This window comes from Hypanus sabinus, chromosome 2, assembly GCF_030144855.1.
Source record: "Hypanus sabinus isolate sHypSab1 chromosome 2, sHypSab1.hap1, whole genome shotgun sequence".
NCBI classification, from domain to species: Eukaryota; Metazoa; Chordata; class Chondrichthyes; order Myliobatiformes; family Dasyatidae; genus Hypanus; species Hypanus sabinus.
Window position 1 is genome coordinate 102,158,075 of NC_082707.1, and position 25,621 is coordinate 102,183,695.

General features: G+C 43.6%; 1 protein-coding gene across 3 annotated transcripts in view; it reads right to left on the bottom strand.

Annotated features, from left to right (window-relative positions):
* Nucleotides 1-25,621, bottom strand: part of LOC132381635 (ephrin type-B receptor 1) — a 653,754-nt gene that overhangs the window by 495,712 nt on the left and 132,421 nt on the right. For all 3 annotated transcript variants that reach the window (XM_059951218.1, XM_059951207.1, XM_059951227.1), the window contains exon 2: nucleotides 17,250-17,314. In XM_059951218.1, the coding sequence (XP_059807201.1) occupies nucleotides 17,250-17,314 (65 nt within the window). The remainder of the gene's footprint in view (nucleotides 1-17,249; nucleotides 17,315-25,621) is intronic.

Sequence of the window (25,621 nt, forward strand, 5' to 3'; positions counted from 1 at the left end):
AATTGTAGTAGACTTGCAATTGGAAATTTTGTCCATTCTTGTTTGATATAAGACTTCAGTTGCTCAACAGTCCATGGTCTCCATTGTCTGATTCTCCTCTTCATGATGTGCCATATATTTTCAATAGGAGATAGATCTGGACTGGCAGTGGGCCAGTCAAGTACATGCACTCTGAGTCTACAAAGCCACGCTGTTGTAGCCCGTACAGAATGTGGTCTGGCATTGTCCTGCTGAAATAAGCATGGATGTCCCGGGAAGAGATGTCGCCTTGATGGCAACATATGTCTCTCAAAAATCCTAATACACACCTCAGAGTCAATGGTACCTTCACATACATGCAACTCACCCATGCAGTGGGCACAGAAGCACCCCCATACAGATGCTGGCTTTTGCACCTTTCACTGATAACAATCAGGATGATCGTTTTCACCTTTGGCACAGCGAATTCGACGCCCGTTTTTTTCCAAAAACAAGATGAAATGTGGCCTCATCTGACCACAGCACACGGTTCCACAGTCTTCAGTCCATCTGAGATGAGCTGGGGCCCAGAGAACTCGCCAGCGTTTCTGCATAGAGTTGATGTATGGCCTCCTCCTTGCGTAATACAGTTTCAAGTTGCATTTCTGGATGCAGCGACGGACTGTGTTAAGTGACAATGGTTTTCCGAAGTACTCCCGAGCCCAGGTGGCTTTAATTGTCACAGTAGCATGACGGTTTCTTAGGCAGTGCCGCCTGAGGGCTTGAAGATCACGCTCATTAAATAGTGGTTTCCGACCTTGCCCTTTACGCATGAGATGTCTCTGAATTCTCTGAATCTTTTCACAATATATGTACTGTAGATGTTGAAAGACCTAAATTCTCTGCAATCTTGTGTTGGGAAATGTTCCTTTTGAACTGACTAACAAATCTCTCACAAATTTTGGTACAAAGGTGTGAGCCACAACCCATTCTTGCTTGCAAAGACTGAGTCTTTGATGGACGCTACTTTTATACCCAGTCATGATACCTCACCTGCTACCAATTACCCTGCTTAATGTGGAGTCTTCCAAACCGGTGTTATTTGAATATTCTGTGCAGTTTTCAATCTTATTTTAACTCTGTCCCAACTTTTGTTGAGTGTGTTGCTGCCATCAAATTCTAAATTTGTGTATATTTATGTAACCCCCTGGGTCGCCTCAGGCTGGCTCAGCTCGTTTCGTCTAGGGGAGCAGCCTTCGGCCCCGCCAAACTGGGTAATCAGCTGGTGTGGATGCTGTGTGATGTCCCCGCCTCGCCCACAAACAGACAGTACACCATATGCGATTAAATGAGTACAATTTATAAAGGTTACTATAACTAAGTGATTAATAACGATACAGTATATATGAAGAGAAAATTAAAGAAAAGGCGCCAAACTTATCAAAGTCCAAACCACTTCGTGCACAGCCGTTGGAGCTCAATTACTGAAGTCTTCTGGCCACCATTCGATCTCCTCTGAACTCCTCGACTCGCAGCTCAGGACCCTCCGAACCCTCCGAACTCCTCGACTCTCCAAACAGCTCAGGACCCTCCGAGTGGTCAACCAAGCACATCTAGCTTCATCCCGCCCCCCCCCCCCCGTCCTCGGAGAATCTCCCGGCCTCGGACCCCCCTTTGGGGTCCAATCCTCGCCCAGCTTAGAGCATTGCGTCATCTCTCTCGACCCCCTCGCACCGATCTACCCAAAAGCCCGTCAACAAAAGCTTACAGACTCAGAAGAAAGAACATTAATCCCCATTTGGTTTACAAAGGAATACCATTCTCGTTATCAGTAAATTAGCATTCCTTCTAGTTAACAAAAAGAAGAAACCCTCTTTACACTCTCCCTCCACCAAATAAAAGTCATGTCCTCATGACTACTAAATAACTCGCCACCTTTCCTGCCAACACACCGTAACCCAAGCACAAACAGTGACATCTCCTCCCCACACAGTAACCCTCACGCCCTGTTTTTCAGGCGCTACTTAGGCCAACTATCTGGGAGTTCCCTAACCCTTCTGAGACCTCCGTACCCCCTCACCTAAACCCTTCAGGCTCGGACACAACTGGGGATACCTTGGGCCCACTACCAACTCCTCTCTCAACCTCTCACTCATGCCCCACACTGCACACAGCTAACCCTCCCCGCTACACCTGACTCAATGGGAGAAGGGCCAAAGGTCTCTTCCTCAATCGAGGGAAAGTCAGCAAAAGGCAGCATGTACCACACATCCAGCACATCATCCATCGAATCTGTATTCTTCCTCATTCCTGTGATCGGTAGCTGCTGTTTGATCTTCTCCAAACGGAAACACGTGGCCTGCACTGCTCCCGCAGTCTCTTCAGCCTCCTGTTCAGTATTCACTGCACTTCTCTCCAGCTTTTTCTTCCTCATGACTTCTTCCAGATCAACTTTCAGGTTTTGCACTTCATTTGAACTGTCAATGGTCATCTTCAGGTTCCCTTCAAGCCTCCGCTTCTCTCTTCTGAGATTTGTATGTAATTTCTTCACCTCCGCAAACTCCCCTCTCCGGGTTCTCAGTTTGCTATTACCCTCAGTCAGACAACTTTCTTCATTCTCTCCAACTTGTAAGTCTTCTGAATGGTTCCAGATCACTTTCTCCAGTCTCTCCGTCTTCATTTCAAACTTGGTTCCGTAGAGACAGTCACTCACGAGCTGCGACCTTCGCCAGCCCTGGCACGTGTCCCGAAAACACTTTAACTCGGTAGTTCTCAGCTGCTCCTGCAACAACCTCACTTCATATTCTCCTGAGGCAAATCCAAATACCAAGAGATCATCCACATACACCAAAACTCCAAACGCCTCCATATCCCCTATGGTCTTCCACCTGCCCCGCAGGAAGGTTGCAAGGGCTCCAGATATGCCCTGTGGCATCTTTTCGGACCCGAAGACTCCTAGGGAATTTATAACGGCCGTCTTGTCCTTGTCGGCCCCACTCATCGGGATCTGGCAACATCCACTCCTCAGATCGAGCACCTTAAACCACATCGCACCATTCAGACAGGCCATCGCCTCTCCGGCCCTCAGGGCCATATTCTGGTCACTGACAGTGTGCCTCTTCAACGCAATACAATCCACACACACGCTGCCTACGTCTTCCACGGCCTCAGGGGCCAGTCGCCGCAACCTCTCTCTCTCCGAGGTGTCTTCAGCAGTCAACTCCCCTCTCTCGTGGTATTTCGCAGCGTCCACTAAGAGGGTCTCACCCTCAGATACTTCCCCCAGGCTGTACCGCCACTGGCTCTTGTTTGAATTCGGTATCAGCCCAATGCTGCTACACACGTCCACACAAGCAGCTCGAAACTCTGAGTGCATCGACAATGCCTCCAAACAACGCTCACCCGCCTCCTCCGGGCAGGCCCCCAAGCGCACCAGCAGGATATTGGTTCTCTCTAGAACAGAAAAGCTGCCCGTCTCAACAGGGTCCGGACACATCAGCATTAACGATTCCTGAACCTCAGTCTCCTCCACATTTGCCTCCAAGAACTCCATTTTCACTGACCAACAACCGTCGTCTGGATAATCACCGGCACTGGTACCCCAAATCTCCAGTGTTCTCAATGTCGTCAAGGGTAAATGCTTCCAATAACGGTTATGAAACAAACTGTACAGCAACTTAACCGGCGCCCTGGTGCCGAGGATGGCTTTAACTTGACTTCCATCCATCCGTAACAACACCTGTGCGCGTGGCCCCTCTAAGCCTTCAGGAATAGAGTCTGTTCCTTTCGGGAGTTCCTTGGTACATTGCTGGGAACGCGCTCCCGCAGAGACCCCAAGCCGTTCCCCCACTGGCCCTCCTCTAAGTTTCCCAACACCTCTTGAATCAACGGAACAACTGATCCCCTTGGCACCACAGGCAATTTATATGCCCCCCTAGGCAAAGAGGGATACCCTAACAACTTCCCACCAATCTCCTGCCACGGGTATGATAAGCCCCCCAGCTGCGGCATTTGACTTCCAGTCGAACCACACGCATTTTCCCACACTTTCCCAGAACTGGCAGCAGTCACTTCGAGGTAATTGCGCCTGACAGTTCTAACAAAGTCACCAGCCCGCCTACTCAAACTTTCAACCCGTCCCTGTTGCTTTTCCTCAGCCAAGTACTGCCACTCACCCAGTAACTGAGGGGTCCGCTCCGCCCACGCTTCCGCCCCTTTAGGGCTGGACATTATTCCAATAACTGGGCGGAGCTCACCACTGCTGAAACATCCCAACCTGTCACTCCTCAATCTCCAAACAGTACGGACAACCCATGGTCCCACCACCATTTCGTCAGCACTAGTCGGAACTCGAACGACCTCCAGGCTAGCAACAGCAGCCACCCCACCCAACACACACGCAGCGATAACCAGCAATCGCACACCCACAAAGGCACACCAGCTCTTCGCCGCAGACACAATTTAAATAGGGTGATCACACAGCCTCCACAGAAATCAATCCCAGACGAGCTCCCACAATGTAACCCCCTGGGTCGCCTCAGGCTGGCTCAGCTCGTTTCGTCTAGGGGAGCAGCCTTCGGCCCCGCCAAATTGGGTAATCAGCTGGTGTGGATGCTGTGTGATGTCCCCGCCTCGCCCACAAACAGACAGTACACCATATGCGATTAAATGAGTACAATTTATAAAGGTTACTATAACTAAGTGATTAATAACGATACAGTATATATGAAGAGAAAATTAAAGAAAAGGCGCCAAACTTATCAAAGTCCAAACCACTTCGTGCACAGCCGTTGGAGCTCAATTACTGAAGTCTTCTGGCCACCATTCGATCTCCTCCGAACTCCTCGACTCGCAGCTCAGGACCCTCCGAACCCTCCGAACTCCTCGACTCTCCAAACAGCTCAGGACCCTCCGAGCGGTCAACCAAGCACATCTAGCTTCATCCCCCCTCCCCCCGTCCTCGGAGAATCTCCCGGCCTCGGACCCCCCTTTGGGGTCCGATCCTCGCCCAGCTTAGAGCATTGCGTCCTCTCTCTCGACCCCCTCGCGCCGATCTGCCCAAAAGCCCGTCAACAAAAGCTTACAGACTCAGAAGAAAGAACATTAATCCCCATTTGGTTTACAAAGGAATACCATTCTCGTTATCAGTAAATTAGCATTCCTGCTAGTTAACAAAAAGAAGAAACGCTCTTTACATTTACAAAATACAATTAAGTTGGTCAGTAAAACTATTGAAAATCTCTTCTTTGTACTTTTGTCAGGTAAATAAGGGTTCACGTGAATTAACATATAACAGATTTTTGTTTTTATTGCATTTTGGAAAATATCCCAACTTTTCTGGAAATGGGGTTTGTAGATAAGGAACTCAAAACTGTTCACAATACTGAAGGTGAGGCCTCACCAGTGCCTTATAAAGCCTCAGCAACACATCTTTGCTCTTGTATTCTAGACCTCTTGAAATGAACAATAGCATTGCATTTGCCACCTTCACCACTGATTCTACCTGCAAGTTAACCTTTAGGGTGTTCTGCACTTGGACTTCCAAGGTCCTTTGCATCTCAGGTTTTTAGATTTTGTCCCCATTTAGGAAATAGTCCACACATTTATTTCTACTACCAAAGTGCATGACCATGCATTTTCCAACATTGTATTTCATTTGCCATTCTCCTGCCCATTCTCCTAATCTGTAAAGAGTTCTTCTGCAACCTACTGTTTTCTCAAAACTACCTGCCTCTCTACCAATCTTTGTATCATCTGCAAAATTGGCAACAAAGTGATCTGTTCCATCATCTAAATCACTGATATATACCATAAAAAATAGTGGTCCCAACACTGAGCCCAGTGGAACACTAGTCACTGGCAGCCAACCAGACAAGGATTTTTTTTATTCCCACTCGCTGCCTCCTACCAATACTCTAACAATACTCTAACCATGGTAGTAACTTTTCTGTAATACCATGGGCTCTTAACTAGGTAAGCAGTGTCATGTGTGGAACCTAGTCCAAGGTCTTCTGAAAGACCAAATATACAACATCTATTTCATCCCCTTTATCTATCTCTTCAAAGAATTGCAACAGGTTCATCAGGAAAGATTTTCCCATAAGGAAACCATGCTGACTTTATACTATAATCTCCTGTATCTCCAAGTGCTCCATAGCCACATCCTTAACAACTAACTCCAACATCTTCTCAAACACTGAGGTCAGGCTAACTGGTCTATAATTTCCTTTCTGTGCCTTCCTCCTTTCTTAAACATAGAAAACCTAAAGCACAATACAGTCCCTTCGACCCACAAAGCTGTGCCAAATATGTCCTTACTTTAGAACTACCTAGGCTTACCCATAACCCTCTATTTTTCTAAGCTCCATGTATCCATCCAGGCGTCTCTTAAAAGACCCCAGTGTTTCACCTCCACCACTGCAGCCAGCAGCCCATTCCATGCACTCACCACTCTCTGTGTTAAAAACTTACCCGACATCACCTCTGTACCTACTTACAAGCATCTTAAAACTATGCCCTCTTGTGCTAGCCATTTCAGCCCTGGGAAAAACCCTCTGACTATCCACACGATCAATGCCTCTCATTATCTTGTATACCTCTATCAGGTCAATAGACAATAGGTGCAGAAGTAGACCATTCGGCTCCTCGAGTCTGCACCGCCATTCTGAGATCATGGCTGATCATTCACTATCAATACCCAGTCCCTGTCTTGTCCCCATATCCCTTGATTCCCCTATCCATCAGATATCTATCTAGCTCCTTCTTGAAAGGAAGGAGCTCTCATTCTCCATTGCTCCAAGGATGAAAGGCCAAGTTCACTCAACCTATTCTCATAAGGCATGCTCCCCAATCAAGGAAACATCCTTGTAAATCTCCTCTGCACCCTTTCTATGGTTTCTACATTCTTCCTGTAGTGAGGTGATCAGAATTGAGCACAGCACTCCAACTGGGGTCTGACCAAGGTCTTATATTGCTGCAACATTACCTATCTGTTCTTAAACTCAATCCCACGATTAATGAAGGCCAATGCACCATATGACTTCTTAACTACAGAGTCAACCTGCGCAGCTGCTTTGAGCGTCCTATGGACTCAGACTCCAAGATCCCTCTGATCCTCCACACTGCCAAGAGTCTTGCCATTAATGTTATATTCTGTCAACATATTTGACCTACCAAAATGAACCACTTCACACTCATCTGGGTTGAACTCCACCTGCCACTTCTCAGCCCAGTTTTGCATCCTATCAATGTCCCGCTGTAACCTCTGGCAGCCCTCCACACTATCCACAACACCTCCAACCTTTGTGTCATCAGCAAAGTTACTAACCCATCCCTCCACTTCCTCATCCAGGTCATTTATAAAAATCACAAAGAGAAAGTCTCCCAGAACAGATCCCTGAGACACACCACTGTTCACCAGCCTCCATGCAGAGTACGACCCGTCTACAACCACTCTTTGCCTTCTGTGGGCAAGCCAGTTCTGGATCCACAAAGCAATGTCCCCTTGGATCCCATGCCTCCTTACTTTCTCAATAAGCCTTGTACGGGGTATCTTATCAAATGCCTTGCTGAAATCCAGATACACTGTATCTACTGCTCTTCCTTCATCAATGTGTTTAGTCACATCCTCAAAATATTCTACCAGGCTCATAAGGCATGACCTGCCCTTGACAAAGCCATGCTGACTACTCCTAATCGTATTATACCTCTCCAAATGTTCATAAGTCCTGCCTCTCAGGATCTTCTCCATCAACTTAACAACCACTGAAGTAAGACTCACTGGTCTATATTTTCCTGGGCTATCTCTACTCCCTTTCTTGAATAAAGGAACAACAACCTCATCCCTCCAGTCCTCCGGAACCTCTCCCGTCCCCATTGATGATGCAAAGATCATCGCCAGAGGCTCAGCAATCTCCTCCCTCACCTCCCACAGTAGCCTGGGGTACATCTCATCCGGTCCTGGCGACTTATCCAACTTGATGCTTCCCAAAAGCTTCAGCACATTCTCTTCCTTAATATCTACATGCTGAAGCTTTTCAGTCTGCTGCAAGTCATCTCTGCAATTGCCAAGATCCTTTCCCGTAGTGAATACTGAAGCAAAGTATTCATTAAGTACCTCTGCCATCTCATCCGGTTCCATACACACTTCTCCAGTCACACTTGATTGGTCCTATTCTCTCATGTCTTATCCTCTTGCTCTTCACATACCCGTAGAATGCCTTGGGGTTTTCCTTATTGCTGCCCGCCAATGCCTTCTCATGGCCCCTTTAGGCTCTCCTAATTCCATTCTTAAGCTAACACAAAGTATACTGCAGATGTTGTGGTCAAATCAACACGTACAAAAGCTGGATAAACTCAGCAGGTCGGGCAGCATCCATTGAAATGAGCAGTCAATGGATGCTGTCCGACCTGCTGAGTTCATCCAGCTTTTGTACGTGTTCATTCTTAAGCTCCTTCCTGCTAGCCTTATAATCTTCTAGATCTCTATCATTGCCTAATTTTTTGATCCTTTCGTAAGCTCTTCTTTTCTTCTTGACTAGGTTTACAATCTTTGTGCACCACGGTTCCTTTATCCTACTATCCTTTCCCTGTCTCATTGGAACATTTCTACGCAGAACCCCATGCAAATATCCCCTGAACATTTGCCACATTTCTTCCATATGCTTCCCTGCAAACATCTCTTTCCAATTTATGCTTCCAAGTTCCTGCCTGATAGCCTCATATTTCCCCTTACTCGAATTAAACATTTCGCTAACTTGTCTGTTCCTATCCCTCTCCAATACTTATGGTAAAGGAGAAAGAATTGTGATCACTATCTCCAAAACGCTCTCCCACTGAGAGACCTGACAGCTGACCCGGTTCATTTCCCAATACCAGATCAAGTACAGTCTCTTCTCTTGTAGACTTATCTACATATTATGTCAAGAAAGCTTCCTAAACACACCTAACAAACTCCACTCCTTTTAAACCCCTCACTCTAAGGAATTGCCAATCAATATTTGGGAAATTAAAATCTCCCACCACAACAACCCTGTATATTATTACTCCTTTCCAGAATCTGTCTCCTTATCTGTTCCTCGATGTCCATGTTACTATTGGGTAGTCTATAAAAACACCCAGTAGAGCTATTCACTGCTTCCTATTCCTAACTTCCACCCACAGAGACTCCTAGACAACCCCTCCTTGACTTCCTCCTTTTTCCAGTCGTGACACTATCTCTGATCAACAGTGCCACGCCCGCACCTCTAGTCTCCCTCCCTGTCCTTTCTGAAACATCTAAAGCCTGGCATTTGAAGTAGTCGTTCCCGTCCCTGAACCATCCAAGTGTCTGTAATGGCCACAACATCATCGATCCAAATGCCAATCCACACTCTAATCTCACCTGCTTTATTCATAATACTCCTTGCATTAAAATAGATACATCTCAAACCATCGGTCTGAGTGTATCTTTTTTCTATCACCTGCCTATCCTCCCTTTTGCACAGTCTCCAAGCTTTCTCTATGTGTGAGCCAACCTCCCTTTCCTTCATCACTTCAGTTCAGTTCCCACCCTTCAGCAATTCTCGGTTAAACTCTCCCCAATAGCATTAGGATATTGGTCCCCCTGGTATTCAAGTGCAACCCATCCTTTTTGTACAGGTTACACCTGCCCCAGAAGAGGTCCAAATGATCCAGAAATCTGAACCCCTGCCCCCTGTTTCAATCCCTCAGCCATGCATTTAACCTTCACCTCATTCTATTCCTATACCCACTGTCACATGGCACAGGCAGTAATCCTGGGATGATTACCTTTGTGGTCCTGCTTCTCAACTTCCTTCCTGTAGACTGCTTTCAGGACCTCCTCCCTTTTCCTACCTATGTCATTGGTACCAATATGTACCACAACCTCTGGTTATTCTCCTTCCCACTTCAAGATATCACGGACGCGATCAGAAATATCCTGGACCCTGGCACCTGGGAGGCAAACTACCATCTGTATTTCTTTCCTGCATCCACAGAATCGCCTGTCTGACCCCCTAATTATAGAGTCCCCTATCACTGCTGCCATCCTCTTCCTTTCCCTACCCTTCTGAGTCACAGGACCAGACTCTGTGCCAGGGGTATGACCACTGTTGCTTCCCCCAGGTGGACAGTCTCCCCCAACAGTTCTCAAACAGGAGTACTTATTGTTAAGGGGGACAGCCACAGGGGTACTCTCTAGCACCTGCTTCTTACCCTTCCCTCTGTTACCTACTTATCTGTCTCCCCAGGCCTCGGAGTGACTACTTGCCTATAGCTCCTCTCTATCACCTCCTCACTCTCCCTGACCAGTACAGTGAAGTGACATTTGAAATTTTCCAGTCCTCTGGCACCATGCCACAGTCCAATGATTATTTTAAAGATCACTACTAATGCCTCCACAATCTCGTCCGCTACCTCTTTCAGAATGCTATGGTGCAGTTCATCTGGGCTGGGTGACTTACGTACCTTTAGGTCTTTCAGCTTTTTGAGCACCTTCTCTCTTGTAATAGTAACTGCATTCACTTCCCTTCCTGCACACCCTTCAACATCTGGCACACTATTAGTGTCTTCCACAGCAAAGACTGATGCAAAACACTCATTTAATTCACCTGCACCCCCCCCCCCCGCTATTATTTCTCCAGCCTCATTTTCTAGCGATCCTACATCCACTTGAAAAACCTTTTACTATCCACTTTGATATTATTTGCAAACTTGCTTTCATATTTCATCTTTTCCATCCTAATGATTATTTTAGTTGCTCGCTGTAAGATTTTAAAAGCTTCCCAATTCTTTACATGGCTTGCAGCTTGGGCAACTGCCGGTCTCCCACACAACCCTGCCCAGGCCTGCGCCCTGGAAACCTTCCAAGGAGCAAATCCATGGTCTCACGAGACTAACGGATACCTGAAAAAAAATTCTTTACCATCCTGCTAATTTTTGTCTTGTTGTATGCCCTCTCTTTTGTTTTTAAAGTAGCTCTGACTTCCCTTGTCAGCCACAGTCATACTATTTCGTCATCTGAGTATTTCTTTCTTTTTGGAATACATCTATCCTGCACCTTACTCAGTTTTCCCAGAAACTCACACCATTCCCACTCTGCTGTCATCCCTACCAGCATTTCCTTCCAATTTACTTTGGCCAACTCCTCTTTCATACTACTGTAATTTCCTTTACTCCACTGAAATACTGCTACATTTGATTTTGCTTTCTCCCTATCAAAGTTCAAGTTGAACTCAATCATATTGTGATCATTGCCTCTTAAGGATTCTTCTACCTTCTGCTCCCTAATCACCTCCAGGTCATTACATAACACACAATCTAGTATAGCTGATCCCCCAGTAGGTTCAATGTCAAACTGCTCTAAAGAGCCATCTCATTAGGCATTCAACAAACTCACTTTCTTGAGATCCACTTCCAACCCGATTTTCCTAATCAACCTGAAAGTTGAAATCTCCCATGACTGTCACAACATTGTCCTTTTGACACGCCCTTTCTACTTCCTTTTGTAATCTGGTCCACATCCCAGTTATTGTTTGGAAGCCTGTATATAACTGCCATCAGGATCCTTTTACTCTTGCAGTTTCTTAACTCAACCCACAAGGATTCAACATCTTCTGATCCCATGTAACATCTTTCTAATGACTTGATGCCATTCTTTACCAGCCAAACCATGCCACCCCCTCTGCTGACCTTCTTATAACCTTGAACATTCAGCTCCCAACTAGAACCATTCTTCAGCCACAACATCATACATGACAATCTGCAACAGTGCAACAAGATCATCCACCTTATGTTTTAGACTCTGTGCATTGAGATATCACACTTTGAGTACTATATGTTCTACGCTTTTTGATTCTGCATCCATAATGCTCTGATCCTCACCCTGCTGGCTGCAATTCCATCCTATCATCTGCCTGTCCCTTCTGACAGTCTGACTGTACACTATCTTTGTTTTTTTTTAAAAAAAACATCAGTTCTATCCTGAGTCCCTTCACTCTAGTACCAGCCAACATAGCTTTATACCCTCCCCATCAGCTCTAACACAGCTGCCTGGGAGAATATTGATCCCCCTTGGGTTCACAGTATTCAAGGTGCTGCAGCCAACGCACTTCACACAGATAGAGTTCCCTGACTCCAACATCTGACATGAAGAACACACAACAGCCAGTTACTGCACTAGGTACAGCAAGATTTAAAAAAAGGAACCTCAACAGAAACTTATCCACAGCCAACAGCTCCTCCAAACCAATAACTCCTTTGAGCCAAAGCCTGACACTCCTACTCACACCACTGGTTTACTCTCAACACTGGCCACTTCACCCTTCAGTACTTTTAAACAAGCATCACCAACCTGCGAGAAACCTCTTTGTTGTGGCCTAAATTGAAATATACTTACTCCTGCCATGCTCAATCTTTTGATTTGTGAGGTCTGAGGTCTTAACAACATCTCTCTCCACAACCTGTCCACTATCTGCTCTGGCACTCTGGTTCACATCTTTGTCACTCTGGTTTAAACCCCCCCCCCCCCGTGCTTGGTCATTAGTCTCCCTCCAATTTAGGTGCAACTACCTCTTCTGTACAGGTCCCACCTTCCCCGGAAGAGAGTGCAATGATCCAAAAATCTGAAGCCTACACCAACTCCTCAGCCAAGTGTTAAACTGTATGGCCTTTCTATTTCTGGCCTCACTAGCACGTGGCATGCACAGCAATCCTGAGATCATAACCCTGGAAATACTGCCCTTTAAGTTAGCACCTAATGCCACCTCGCCACTCTTCCTACCCATGTCATTGGTACATGACATCAGGCTGCTCACCCTTTAAGAATACTGAGGATTCGATCCAAGATGTCCTAGACCCTGGCACGCTCAGATGCTGAGGGGAGACCTGAGAGCTTTACCCAAGATTATTAGAGGCAAAGATAGAGGGGACAGAGAATATGTTTCCCACAGTTGAAATGTGTAAAGTGCACCTGGTTGCAGCTCCTTGAAGAGCACTTTAGGGATCTGCAGCAGCAGCTGGATGACCTTCGGCTTGTATGGGAGAGTGAGGAGATAATTAGTGAGAGTTACAGGGAAGTAGTGACCCCCCCCCCCCAGTTGGAGGAGGGGGTAGCTGACAGGAGAAGGAATGGGAAGGTGGATAGACAGATAGCGCACAGTACCCCAATGGCCATCCCCCTAAATAATAAGTATACAGTTTTGAATATTGTTGTGGGGATAACCTCCCAGGGGAATGCCATATAGACCAAAGCATAGGTTTGTGGTGCTGAAGGGAAAGAGGGAGAAGAGGGAAATGGTAGTGATTGGGGTCTCAGTAGTCTGAGGAACAGATAAGAGATTCTGTGGACATAAACGTCACACCCAGATGGTATGTTGCCTCCCAGGTACCAGAGTCAAGAGGCCACAATAGTTTCCACAGAATCAAAAAGGTAGCAAATATAGTACTCAAAGTATTACGTCCCAATGCACAGAGTACAGGAATCCTTTTCTGGTTCATTGCCAGTGACTAGTGGTGTTCCGCAGGAATTAGACCACTTCTTTTTATGCTGTATATCAATGATTTAGATGATGGAATGGATGGCTTTGTTGCCAAGTTTGCAGGTAATATGAAGATTGGTGGAAGGGCAGGTAGTGTTGAGGGAACAGGTAGGCTGCAGAAGGGCCTAGATAGATTAGGAGAATGGGCAAGAAAGAGGCAAATGAAATACAATGTTGGAAAATGCATGATCATGAACTTTGATAGTAGAAATAAATGTGTAGATTATTTTTTTAAACGGGGAGAAAATCCAAAAATCTGAGATGCAAAGGGACTTGGAAGTCCTTGAGCAGAACACACTGAAAGTTAAATTGCAGGTAAAGTTGATGGTGAGGAAGGCAAATGTAATGTTAGCATTCGTTTCAAGAGGTCTAGAATAGAAGAGCAGGAATGTGATGCTGAGGCACTGGTGAGGCCTCTCTTTGAGTAAACAGTTTTGGGCTGCTCATCTAAAAGATGTGCTTGCATTGGAGAGTGGTTCACAAGGATGATTCTGGGAATGAAAGGGTTATCATATGATGAGCATTTGATAGCTCTGAGCCTGTACTCACTGGAATTTAGAAGGATGGTGGGGGTGGGGTTCTCATTGAAATCTTTCGAATGTTGAAAGGCACAGACAGAGTAGATGTGGAAAGACTTGCTGATTCTCATACTCCAGAGCAGTGTTCTCAGTTTTTTTGTGCTTGGATCATATTTAAGACATCAATGACCAGTTGTAACACTGCAAACAGTTTTAGTAGAAAAAGTACAAGTAATTTGGCCCTCAAATTAATTAGTTACTGGTATGGACAGCAGGGACAGCATTTACTACTATTACATATAAGTGAGCTTGAAAGTTTTAAACGTTTATGGAAAGTCACAAGTTGCAGTCCGGCAGACTCAAGTTATTCCAGAGATCATTGCTCTGGAGAGTTCTGACCTTGTGCAAGATGAACGTCAATGAGCTCTGGCTGAAACCACTTTCTACTTTTTAACATGGAATTACAAATTGAGACAGCTACAGGAAACCAGACAGTTTCAACCAGAAAAGTTTGCATACAAAAAAATATACTGTAACCCTAACCGGCTGACATGTAAACCAACCGAATTCCATAGGTGAACACAAGAACAATTTGAAGTGCTGAACTGGATTCATACTGTAAGCTAAGAGTGAATACATTTACATTCAAGACTATCAAAAATATAGAAAATCATTTTATTAAACTGCAGGTAATCCCCCATCCATCAGAAAAAATATAGAAGGGGTAGCAATTTCTGTGCCTTGCTGGAAGTAGCCTGCTTGCATCATAGCAGCAGCCATTTCAGGGCAAGTCTTGTATTTTCAGCTGCAATCCATTTTTCCATTCTCACAGTTCACTCTTGGGACATGGGCCAAGACTGAGAATTACTGGTCTGATGTAGATCTTGAATGAGGTATGCAACACAGAGGAGACAAAGCTTATGGAGTAGCAGTCCATAGAGGACTGCACAGTACAACATTCAATTCTGAGTCATGAGTAGCAGAATACACTAGGAAGCAGGACCCGAACATTGAAAGGCCATTTTATGGCTTTGCTGGTGGATTGACCTATGGCAGAAATATATAAATGCTGTAACTTAGTGAAAAGTGCTGTACTGTCCTGATACTGTATTGAGGTGTTACTCTTGAATTCAAAGCTTCTACACTGAGACAGTAAGTGCCAGAAAATCAGAGGAAGTGCCACGGCCATTGGCAATTTTCCAAAGTGATTTCTGGAAAACATGGAGTTGCACTTGAGGAGGAAATACTTTTTAAGTATTAAATCATGAGGGGCAAAGATAGGGTAAATGCCTCATGGTTGAAAATCAAGTACTAGAAGACGTAGTTTAAGCTAAGAAGGAAATTATTCAATAAGAACCAGAGGAGCAACTTTTTTCTGTGTATGGAATGATCTACCAGAGGAATAGCAGGTACAATTACAACTTTTATAAGAAACTTGGACAGGTCCACGGACAAGAAAGACTCCGAAGCATATCGGCCAAACACAAGTAAATGGGAGTAACTTGGATAGGAATCATGGTCGGGATGCACCAGTTGGGCCAAATGGCTTATTTCTCTGCGGTATCATTCTCTGGTCTATCTGGAAGTTGACCGTGCTGAAGGTAAGGTGCTGTTTTCAGGTGAGGGCTCTGGGTGACTCAATCAAACAGATATGGCACTCTATCATCTCCCTTTCCCACCAATTACATGCATAATGTTTGTTTTACAGATAGATGATTTCCATAAAGCTCTGGTAAGACAGAATTCCAAAAACGATGGTTTATTAGAGTGAAGAATGCAGATAATTACTGTTTTCACAACTAGTGAAGTGCACCGATTTAATGATAGGTTTGGAGATGTTCAAGTAGTTCTATCTTTTCACTTCTTTGGCAGTATCTTTACACCACTTATATGAAAGAAAAGTGAATATTCTGCTCCCCCTTCCGTTCTGTCTGTAGTGAGAGAATCAGAGTCTGATATTATCGACTCAATAACAAAGCTCAAGGAAGAGATTCTGGATTTGGAGGCAGTGCAACATTTTCGTGTTACAATAATCTGGAGAATTACAGGTTGAATTATTGGCACAGAATACACAACTAGTTTATATTCTCATGAGCATTGTGACCTGACTGATTTAAAACATTAAATGAATTTCTTTAGGATAAGGCTATGGGGGAATACATCAAAAATCTTCCAAAAGGGGAAGTCAGGAGACCACAACACTTCTCATTAGTGGATCACAGGGGAGATAGTGAGCAGTTTCAAATTCCTGGGTGTTATCCTGGGTGTTGATGCATCATGAAGAAGGTATGCCAGTACCTCTGCCTTGTTAGAAGTTCGGCATGTCACCAAATACTCTGACAAACCTACATGGAGTCACAATTCAAAGTATCCTGATGGGTTCCACTATGGCCATTTCCAATACACATGAATGCAAGAGACAGCAGAGAGTAGTAGACACAGCCTGGTCCAACACAGGCACAGCACTCCCCATCACTGACAACATCTACAGGATGTCCTGCTTCAAGGAAGCCACATTTATCATCGAGGTTCCTCACTATCCAGGTCATGTTCTCCTCACTGCAACCTTCAGGCAGGTGGTACAGATGCTTGAAATCTCACACCACTAGGTCTGGGACAACTACAACCATCAAGTTGTTGAAACAGACTGCACAACCCTAACCAATGAAACACTACAGACCTTCTCTTTCACTACCATAGACTTGCCTCAGATTGTCTTTTTTTAATTAGATTTTGCTTTTACATAATCTTCCCCCCACCTCTCACTTCACTGTCTTATATAATTGTACTATATATTCCATGCATTGTCTAAACCTACATGTTTGTGATATGGCTCCAAGCAAGTTTTATATTATACCTGTACCTCATCCACATGACAACACAGTTGACTTTTTCCTTTATATAAGTTCAGGATCCTGTAGGGTGATTAGAACTTTCAACCCACTGTCAACAGGTTGGCAATAAATAGGCACTGGAGCAATATTTTGCAGGAAAGTATCTTGATGTCCTGACCAAAGCTCACATTTACATCCTTTAAACAAATATTGCTCAAAAATGGAGATGTACCTCAATGGTTTTTATGCCAATTAGTTGACTGTAAAGTGTATCAGAGTGCCCTGTCACCAGCTGGCTGTCTTTCTTCCTTCCTCCTCACTTTCTCACAATGCTTTTCTCCCCCACCTACCTAGGTGAAGAACTATCATTGTCAGGTGCCCATGGGTTGAAATGCTCTTACCCCAGATGAAGGATATGCCGTCCATCCCAGTTCAGCTGTGGCCACCCGAGTATCCAACAAAGTCTCTGAAAGACAAAGAAGACAACTTGTCAACCCATTAAACATCTATCCAATGAGGCTGTGGTGCCAACTGCCTCTCCACTAACGAAACACACTGACATTGTTATTCTGACAAAGTGGGTTAATTGGGACTACTTGATGATCAGTGTTGGAATGAACACTTCATGACCTTTGAACAGCTTCAATCTAAACCTGAGACAGATTCTCATTTTCCAATTAAATGGCAAGCTTCTCAGCACCCAATTGGCACAAGTGTGAACAAGGGATTAAAGCAACTAACCATAGTTTGGGCCAGGGTATGAAAGCTGAGTAGTTACAGAAAATTACTGGACTGATGATCTGAAGACATGCAAATTCCCACATAAATGCGATCATCAGGAGTAATACAAAACATGAAGGATCTTCACAAGCTGGTACAAACAAGAAGGATCTTCACAATCTTCACTGGCCTTTAGTTAACATAGACCAGCTCTTTTTTTTAAAATCAAGATCTGACCTGTACCTGATACACAAGCCATATTGCTAAGAGTTTGACTCTCAGCTTTCTTCTGGAACAACACAGTAAATCACCGACATTAATAGTGGGCAGGTGCATGCTTTCAGTCCGTAAGTTCCTCCTGTGAATGAATTGGGAACAGTTCCGGGTTGAGAGAATTAAACATTATGGTCAGTGTCAAAATGCAACAAGACCCTATTCTCAGTCAGTGGGCAGAGCTAGACTGTCCTGTTGTAGTCCAGATTGCTCCCAGAAACATCCCAACATCAGTGAAAAATTTCTTGTGAATTCTCAGACCAGTAAAATTGAAAGTCGCACTGGAGACCACTCGTGTTGTCCGCTGTAGTCCTCCTCGCTTGGCTTGTACAAAGACACCAAAAAGTCAAAACTCAAACTTGACAATGAACTTTAAAACAATAGATCCAGCTGCAATATTCTGGATTAAACCAATTATTAATTGCACTATTTTGGTTTCAATGTGTGAATGAACTCCTTGACTAAACATGTTGCTGAGCTTTTTACCACCAAGCTGTATCAACAAGTGTTGTGAAAATACCTCATCATAGTAATTCTGTTATTCCCACTTTCCTTCCCCCATTCCCCTCACATATCATCCCCATTTCATACACATATACTTGGGGCACATGAGGAACTAAGACGTCAGTCACCTGATCCTTGCCTTGTCCTTCCCCCAGTTCTAACCCATCAGGGCTGCCAAGTGTAATTGCAAACATTCCAGATTTATTGCATGACCTCATCATAAATCATCACACTCCCACACTCTCAATGCTCTTCACTCACTACCTTCCCACACCAATTGGGAAGCAAAATGACTCACTATTACCCAATTCGTCCATTTTGACCACTGTTCAAAAAGCAGTTCTGCTTTCACTTCAATTGTTTATAAATAATAAAAAAAATCAAAAATAAATCCCCAGTTTAAATGATTACTGAACTACTTCTGCTTTATTTTTCCACACTGTCCAAGTATGACCTCTGTGTTTGACTATATTGGCTTGTGTTCAAAAACTGAGCATCAATAAAGCTTTCCAATAACTTTTTGAAGGAGTATATAATTATCAAACTATTTACTTCACTGTCTTAAAGCATGCTGCCCAGTCTACTGAACCGCTCCTTGTAGAACAACACATCTCAATCCAGGAATCAGGCAGTGAACCTTTTTTGAATTCCCTCTAAGGCAAGCATATCTTTATTTTTAAGGACACTAAAATTGTACATTGTAATCCAGATATACTCTCACTAAGGTCCAATTTAACCAGTGACATTGTTCTGTAATAAAGGTTAGCAGATCTTTTGCTTCCCTAAATGCCTCCTCTCTTTCACATTAAATTCATGTGATGTGTGGATAAGCACAGCCTAGTCCATCTGAGTTCTGACAGCACCCGGCACTACATGTAACACCCAGCAAAGGGTGTCAGTCACCCTGACCGGTGTTTGCTCTTCAGCCATGGGAACAGATGAACTGATCACGAGCGCAACTCAGTTTGAGTCAGTTCAGCCAAGGCAGCATGTACTGTTTAAAGGATTTTTGCACAGAAGAGATAGTGCTGGCACTAACTTCTGGCATAAACTTTGTAACTGTGAGCACCCCACACCCTTTGATTCTTGTTTTCTATATGTCAGGCCATCCGGAATTACACACCTGGAGCAGTTCCATCCCAGGTCTCAGTGGGAGCCCATGGCCAGACATGCCATTTCCTCTCAGCTGAAGGCATCTTCAGCTTGTGCTCCGATCTCACAAACACACAGGTGGATTCATGTACGTAGATGTGACAATTTATGGTTAATTAGTCAAATTAGCATTCATTAAACTGCCATGACTAAATCAGTTGTTCCAGATCTTTGTATCTAATTCTGAGTAAATATGCCCTTTTTGTTTGTGCATGTGCCATACTACGAGTGGCAGCTCATCTCAGTGGAATCACGTCTATTGGGAGGTCACGAAGATAGCCCAGGCTCGCTTCAGTCAGTAAGTCTCACAGATGCTAGCAGGAGGAGGGCCTTATCCCATCTGTCTGAGATGCTTCTGAACTCAAATCCCAGGCCCTGTGATGCAACACAGTGATCTTCTTCCAGAACCACTTAAATGGGCACCATCCCAAAAATCCCCTTGAAATATACTCATCCTGTTTCTTCCTTTTATTTTTGTTCTCCAAACTGTTAATCTAACAATCTCTTGGATTCCACAATAAATGAAATAACTTTTTTTGTTTGCTGTGGTTAATTTTGTGAATTACAGAGTTTAGATCTTATGGTCAGTACTTGGATTAGAAGCCAAACAATCCATAAGCAATCTACCTTCCCAAAATTATGAGAATCCTAAAGAAGAAAACAGGAAGAAACAGACTGAGGTAATGTGCACCTTATCCAGTTACATCTCTGCAGTTTTAATAGTGGACGGCCGAGCTACAGAACAACATTGGTTGTGCCACCTCCCAAACCATGAATTGGAAGAACTGGATGTCACTCACAGTATCTGTGGGTTTACACTGGTGAAGATTGCAGCATGGCATTCAAAGAACATACTGCTGTGTCAGAGGTATATTCTCTGAAACACTCAACTTCTTGAAACAAAATATCTGTTAAAAAAAAATCCACTTGCTGGCTTCCCTCCCCTCCAATAGATGCCAATTTTCCCCCATGTTGGCATCAGACACAGATTGGGTAGTTTACTATGAAACATGATATGGCAAAACCCAATGTCACCATCAATTAACACTAGCTTGTGGATAGTTGCAATCAGGGACAAAAACCCTGATGGAATTTCTTTTCTTTAGCACAGTGAGTCCAAGCACAATTAAGCCTTTTTACTAAGACTTTCATTAAGCCCCAAACAGCCAAGTCTGAAAGGAAGTTAAAGACGAACTGTAGACTTTTCCTCACCCGTTTCAAACCCAGTCTTGGAACTCCAGTGTATTGTTCAGCTATCAAGTTATAGAGTCATCAGAGAAACAGGCCCTTTGGCCCAACTCACTAATGTTAACCAAGGTGTCAAGTTCCATTTGCTTGCTTTCAGTCCATATCCCTCTAAGTCTTTTCTCTCCATGTACCTATCCACATCTTTTAAATAAACTGATATTATCTTCAGAAATACAAAAGATATTTACAACTCCATTCAGTTGGTGCTGTACTATAACTCAAAAAAACCACTACAATCCTGCAATTATCAGCATACATTCACTGTTACTTTTAAAGATATGAACAAGTCCTCTATGACTATACAACTAAAGGTTTATATGGTGTCACCCACAAATCCATTCACAGCATTCTTGCTTCAGAATTAAATCATAGGATTTAAATCTCTCACCAGATATGAAAACACCAAACCTAGGCTGGCACTCGTGAATTACTGAATGAGTGCTGCTTTGTCGGAGGAGCCTTCTCTTGAATACCGGAATTCACTGGGATCCTGCTTGGACTCAAATAAATGCAACACTATTTAATAAAACTTCCATGGCCCAGGTAATACTTACCCTCTTCCAACAACTGATCATTTGGTCACTGAATCATCACTGTCTGTGGAAGCTTGCAGAGTACAAATTGGTTATAGGTTCCCTAATTTATTTCAGTAACACTTAAAAAAAACGATCATTTATTTTTGATTGTTGCAAGGATATGAAAGGGTATAAATGCAAAACTCCTCCTTAATGAATCATTGCACAGGTTGAAAACAAAATTTCCTCAACATTGTCTGAAGCATTTTAATTCAGTTGCACCTGAAAATATCTGCTAGGAAATCTAGTCTTGTGAAGCCATGAAAATTTTATAAAGTTATGGCATACGGAGCTCCATGATTAAACAGTAGCAAGAATCTGGCAGATTTAGCTTGGCACTTATAGCATTAAATATTGATACTGTAGACTTGATCAATAGTGCTTTTTTTAATTAAAAAGTTGAATGGGGTAATCAATTTATAACATCTCGAATTGGTTTCCCCAGATCATTAGAGGGTTAGGCTGTTAAAACAGCTATAATCTGATCCAGCAGTGTGAGAAGATGATGCACTGTCTTGGGAGTATATTATCTTCTCACACTGGGAAGGACAGTATATCATCTTATTAGCAAAGTTGAGGAAGGGATAGATGAATGTGGTCAACAAAAATCATCAAGGAACAGGAGGATAGATTGAGCAAGTTGCAGAACAAAATCACACAACCCAGTAAAATCAATGATGAGCTTAAGACCTGTGGAGCTTTATTAATAATACCTTCCAACAGAATATTCTGGAAGAGTATACCAGGAAATAAGATGTGTCGAGCCCTAGTCCATTCCTTGTATACTTTGGTTACATTGAACTCCATCAATGTACTTAGCTGCTTTAACCATTCGCAAACCCAGGCGTAGAATGGAATCTCAATCTTCCTGTCTTTCTACTGCTGTGCTTTCTCTCCCTCTTCCTCTCTCACCTCAAAGTCTCCTAATAGCCAGCACGATGCTAAATATGTAAATACATTCTCTCATTAAAAATACACAGGCCCGAGCTAACACCCCATCACTATCTCCGATCTAACTATGCTGTGTAACTCAACTTCAATAAATGCTTTACTGCATTCAGCCTGGAAAGATAAAAAAATTACAGAACACAGTTTTAAATATCTGTTATTGCTCAATCTGTAACACTTGTTATTTATTCAAGCATCCAGACAGGATGTTGGCTTTGAATAATCGAAAGGCATCATTAGAATTCCAAATTAATTTTGAATTGATAAAGGTCCTTATTCACAGAGAATGGTTATGACTTTATTACACCACCAGGTATGAAAGCTTATCACTGTGTTGCTTCAGGTGCGATATCAGCAGATAAACGCATGGCCATTCATACTTGTCTGTTATCATATGAGCTCAGGAAATACCCAGATTAGTCCTGAACTGAACGTGCATTTATTGATCAGCTGCAGGGGCGCATACTTTAAATTGTTTAATCCTGATACAACTTAGTCTTGTCGGCACCATCCTAACAGGAATTAAACACAAGGATAAGCATTTTAATAAACTAAATATTCAGGATCCTCACCTGTGGTTTTCAGGTGGTAGAGCCGAGCATTGACATTGGACTGGCCTTGCGGATACTTTCCACCACACCATTCAGGGACAATGGAAGGGCAGCATAACCGCAGTGGAATCATGGGGACAGAATCTGTGTTCTCCCCTGCCCACAGAAATAATGTTGGCACCTCTGTACAAAACAACACATTAAGTTTGCTTTAGCTTTAGGCATCCAAGATGCTTTCTGGGTTTGCACCTACATCACTCTGGTGGGGGCCAAGTGCACTATTGAATGAAACTTCTCAGCTCACAGAACTTAATGGCCATCAGCATCACACAGGCTTCACTGAGGTCTGGGTTAAAGCAAGCCACCCTTCCAGGCTCACTAATATCTGGTGGTTTTGTAGTAGAGGCTGGTGGTCCTCTCCACAGATTATGGGCATGGAACATTGCCAGTAATAATTTTCTGGTTGGCTTCCGCTATTCTACCATTCCGCCATTCCGCTATTCTACCATTCCGCCATTCCACTATTCTACCATTCCGCTATTCTGCAGGATCCAGCCACTACTTTTCAAGTGATGTGTTAATAACCTGGAAGGGAGAATCAATGGCTATGTGGCCAAGCTTATGGTTGATACAAAGAGGGACAGGGAGTTTGCAGAAGGACTTGGACAGATTAGGAGAATGGGCAAAGTGCAGACGCAATGCAGTGTTGGGAAGTGTATGGTCATGCACTTTGATCAAAGCAATAAAGGCACAGACTGTTTCCTAAATGGGAGCAAATTCAGAATTTAGAAGTGCAGAGGGACTAGGTTGTCATACAGATTGACTGTGTGTCCATAAAGGGACATTAGGCACAGGAGTGTCTGTACATAAGGTGACTCTGACAGGAAATGATAAAGTAATGGTGTTTGGGGATGTGGACGGGTAGGTTAGTTGGTGAAGGTTTTGATCAGCCTTATTGCTTGGAAAGGGTAACTGTGTTTTTGTCTGGGGGTCCAAGTGTGGATGTTGTGTAGTCTTCTCCCTTTTTGGGAGTGGAACAAATATAACATTAGCAGGGTGGTTGGGATGCTTCCTGATACTGGCAGTTTCCCAGCACCTTTCTGAATATACTGCATGCTCATGATGGCGGGCAGGCTAGCGCCAGTGATGCACTGGGCAGTTTTGACTACCCATTGTAGAGCCTTCCTGTTCATCACAGTGCAGTTTCTGTACTGCAGTGACGCAGCATGTTAGGATGCTTTCTACCGTGCTTCTGTAAAATAACACGACTATAGATGTGCATAGTCCAGCTCTCTTCAACCTTCTCAGAAGTAGAGGGCTGCATTATAGAAGCAAGGGTACAATACCTAGCGTTTATAAGACAATGGTCAATCACACTTGGATTACTGTAAGCAGTTTTGGCCGCCGTGTCTAAGAAAGGATGTGCTGGCACTGGAAGGCGTTCAAAAGAAGTTGACAAGAATAATGCTGAGAATGAAAGGGTTAATGCATGAGGAACATTTGATGGCTCTGCACCTGTACTCACTGGTGTTTAGAAGAATGAATGAGGATCTTAATGAAATCTGCCAAATATTGAAAAGGCCAAGAGCAGGGGTCGGCAACCCGCAGCTCTTTCATCTCTGTGCTGCGGCTCCCTGTGGCTTTGGAAAATAAATGATGAGTATTTAATTAAAATGTAATTTATGTTAGTTTGTTAGTTTTTGAAATGTAATTCTAAATTTGAAGATTATGGTGATCTTGTACAATCTAAATAAAACGTGTTTTTTGTCGCTATAAATATACGTCACCACGGCCAATGCCTGACACCCGCCAGTGCTCGATTTCTTTAGTTTTTCGATCCAAGGTAGGCTAACTATGGAGAATTCTAAAAAAAGAAAAGTGACTGAAGAAAACAGAACGTTTAATGATACATGGGCAGATTCATTTGCTTTCACTGCTGACTAGACTGGTTTACTATGGTTTACTATGGTTGACATGCTTAATATGCAATGAGAAACTAGGAAACAACAAAAAGTCAAAAGTCGCAAGACATTTCCAGAATAAACACACAGCCTTTGCTCAAAAATATCCGGATAGAGATGAGAGAAAAAAAGCCGTTTCGGAACTGATGCAGAAGGTTGATCTGAGCAAAAATCATTTCAAGAAGTGGATGAAGTCTGGAAAATCAACTAGATATGCTAGTTTTGTTGCCGCTCAGGAAATAGTCAGGCACAGGAAGCAGTTTACAGATGGTGAATATATAATATATAAAAGAATCTTTCATTAAGATTTCAGAACATCTATTCATGGACTTTAAAAACAAGAGTGAAATTGTGCAGAAAATCAGGGATATGCCCCTCTCTGCAAAGACCATCAAAGACAGAACCATAAAAATGGCAGAAGACATCAGAAGACAGTAAATTAAAGACATCAATTCAGCTGTGGCCTACTCGATTGCCTGTAACGAGTCTAAAGACAAAGGTGATATTGAACAAATAGCGCTGTTCTGCCGGTATGTAAACTCTGCCGGGCCACAGGAAGAAATGATTGAGTTGATACCTCTAAAAGGCCAAACACGGGGGGAGTACATCTGTGAGGCTGTCTTGAATTGTTTAAGAGCCAAAGTAATAAAGACCACCCACCTGGTGTCAGTAGCTACTGATGGGGCACCAAGTATGACAGGAGCGCACAAGGGATTTGTGGCTTTACTGCAGAAGTCGCTGGACAGAAAGCTGCTGACTTTACACTGCATTTTGCACCAAGAGGCTCAAACATTTCCTCCAGAATGCACAGAAGTAATGGATGTTGTCATTCAGATTGTCA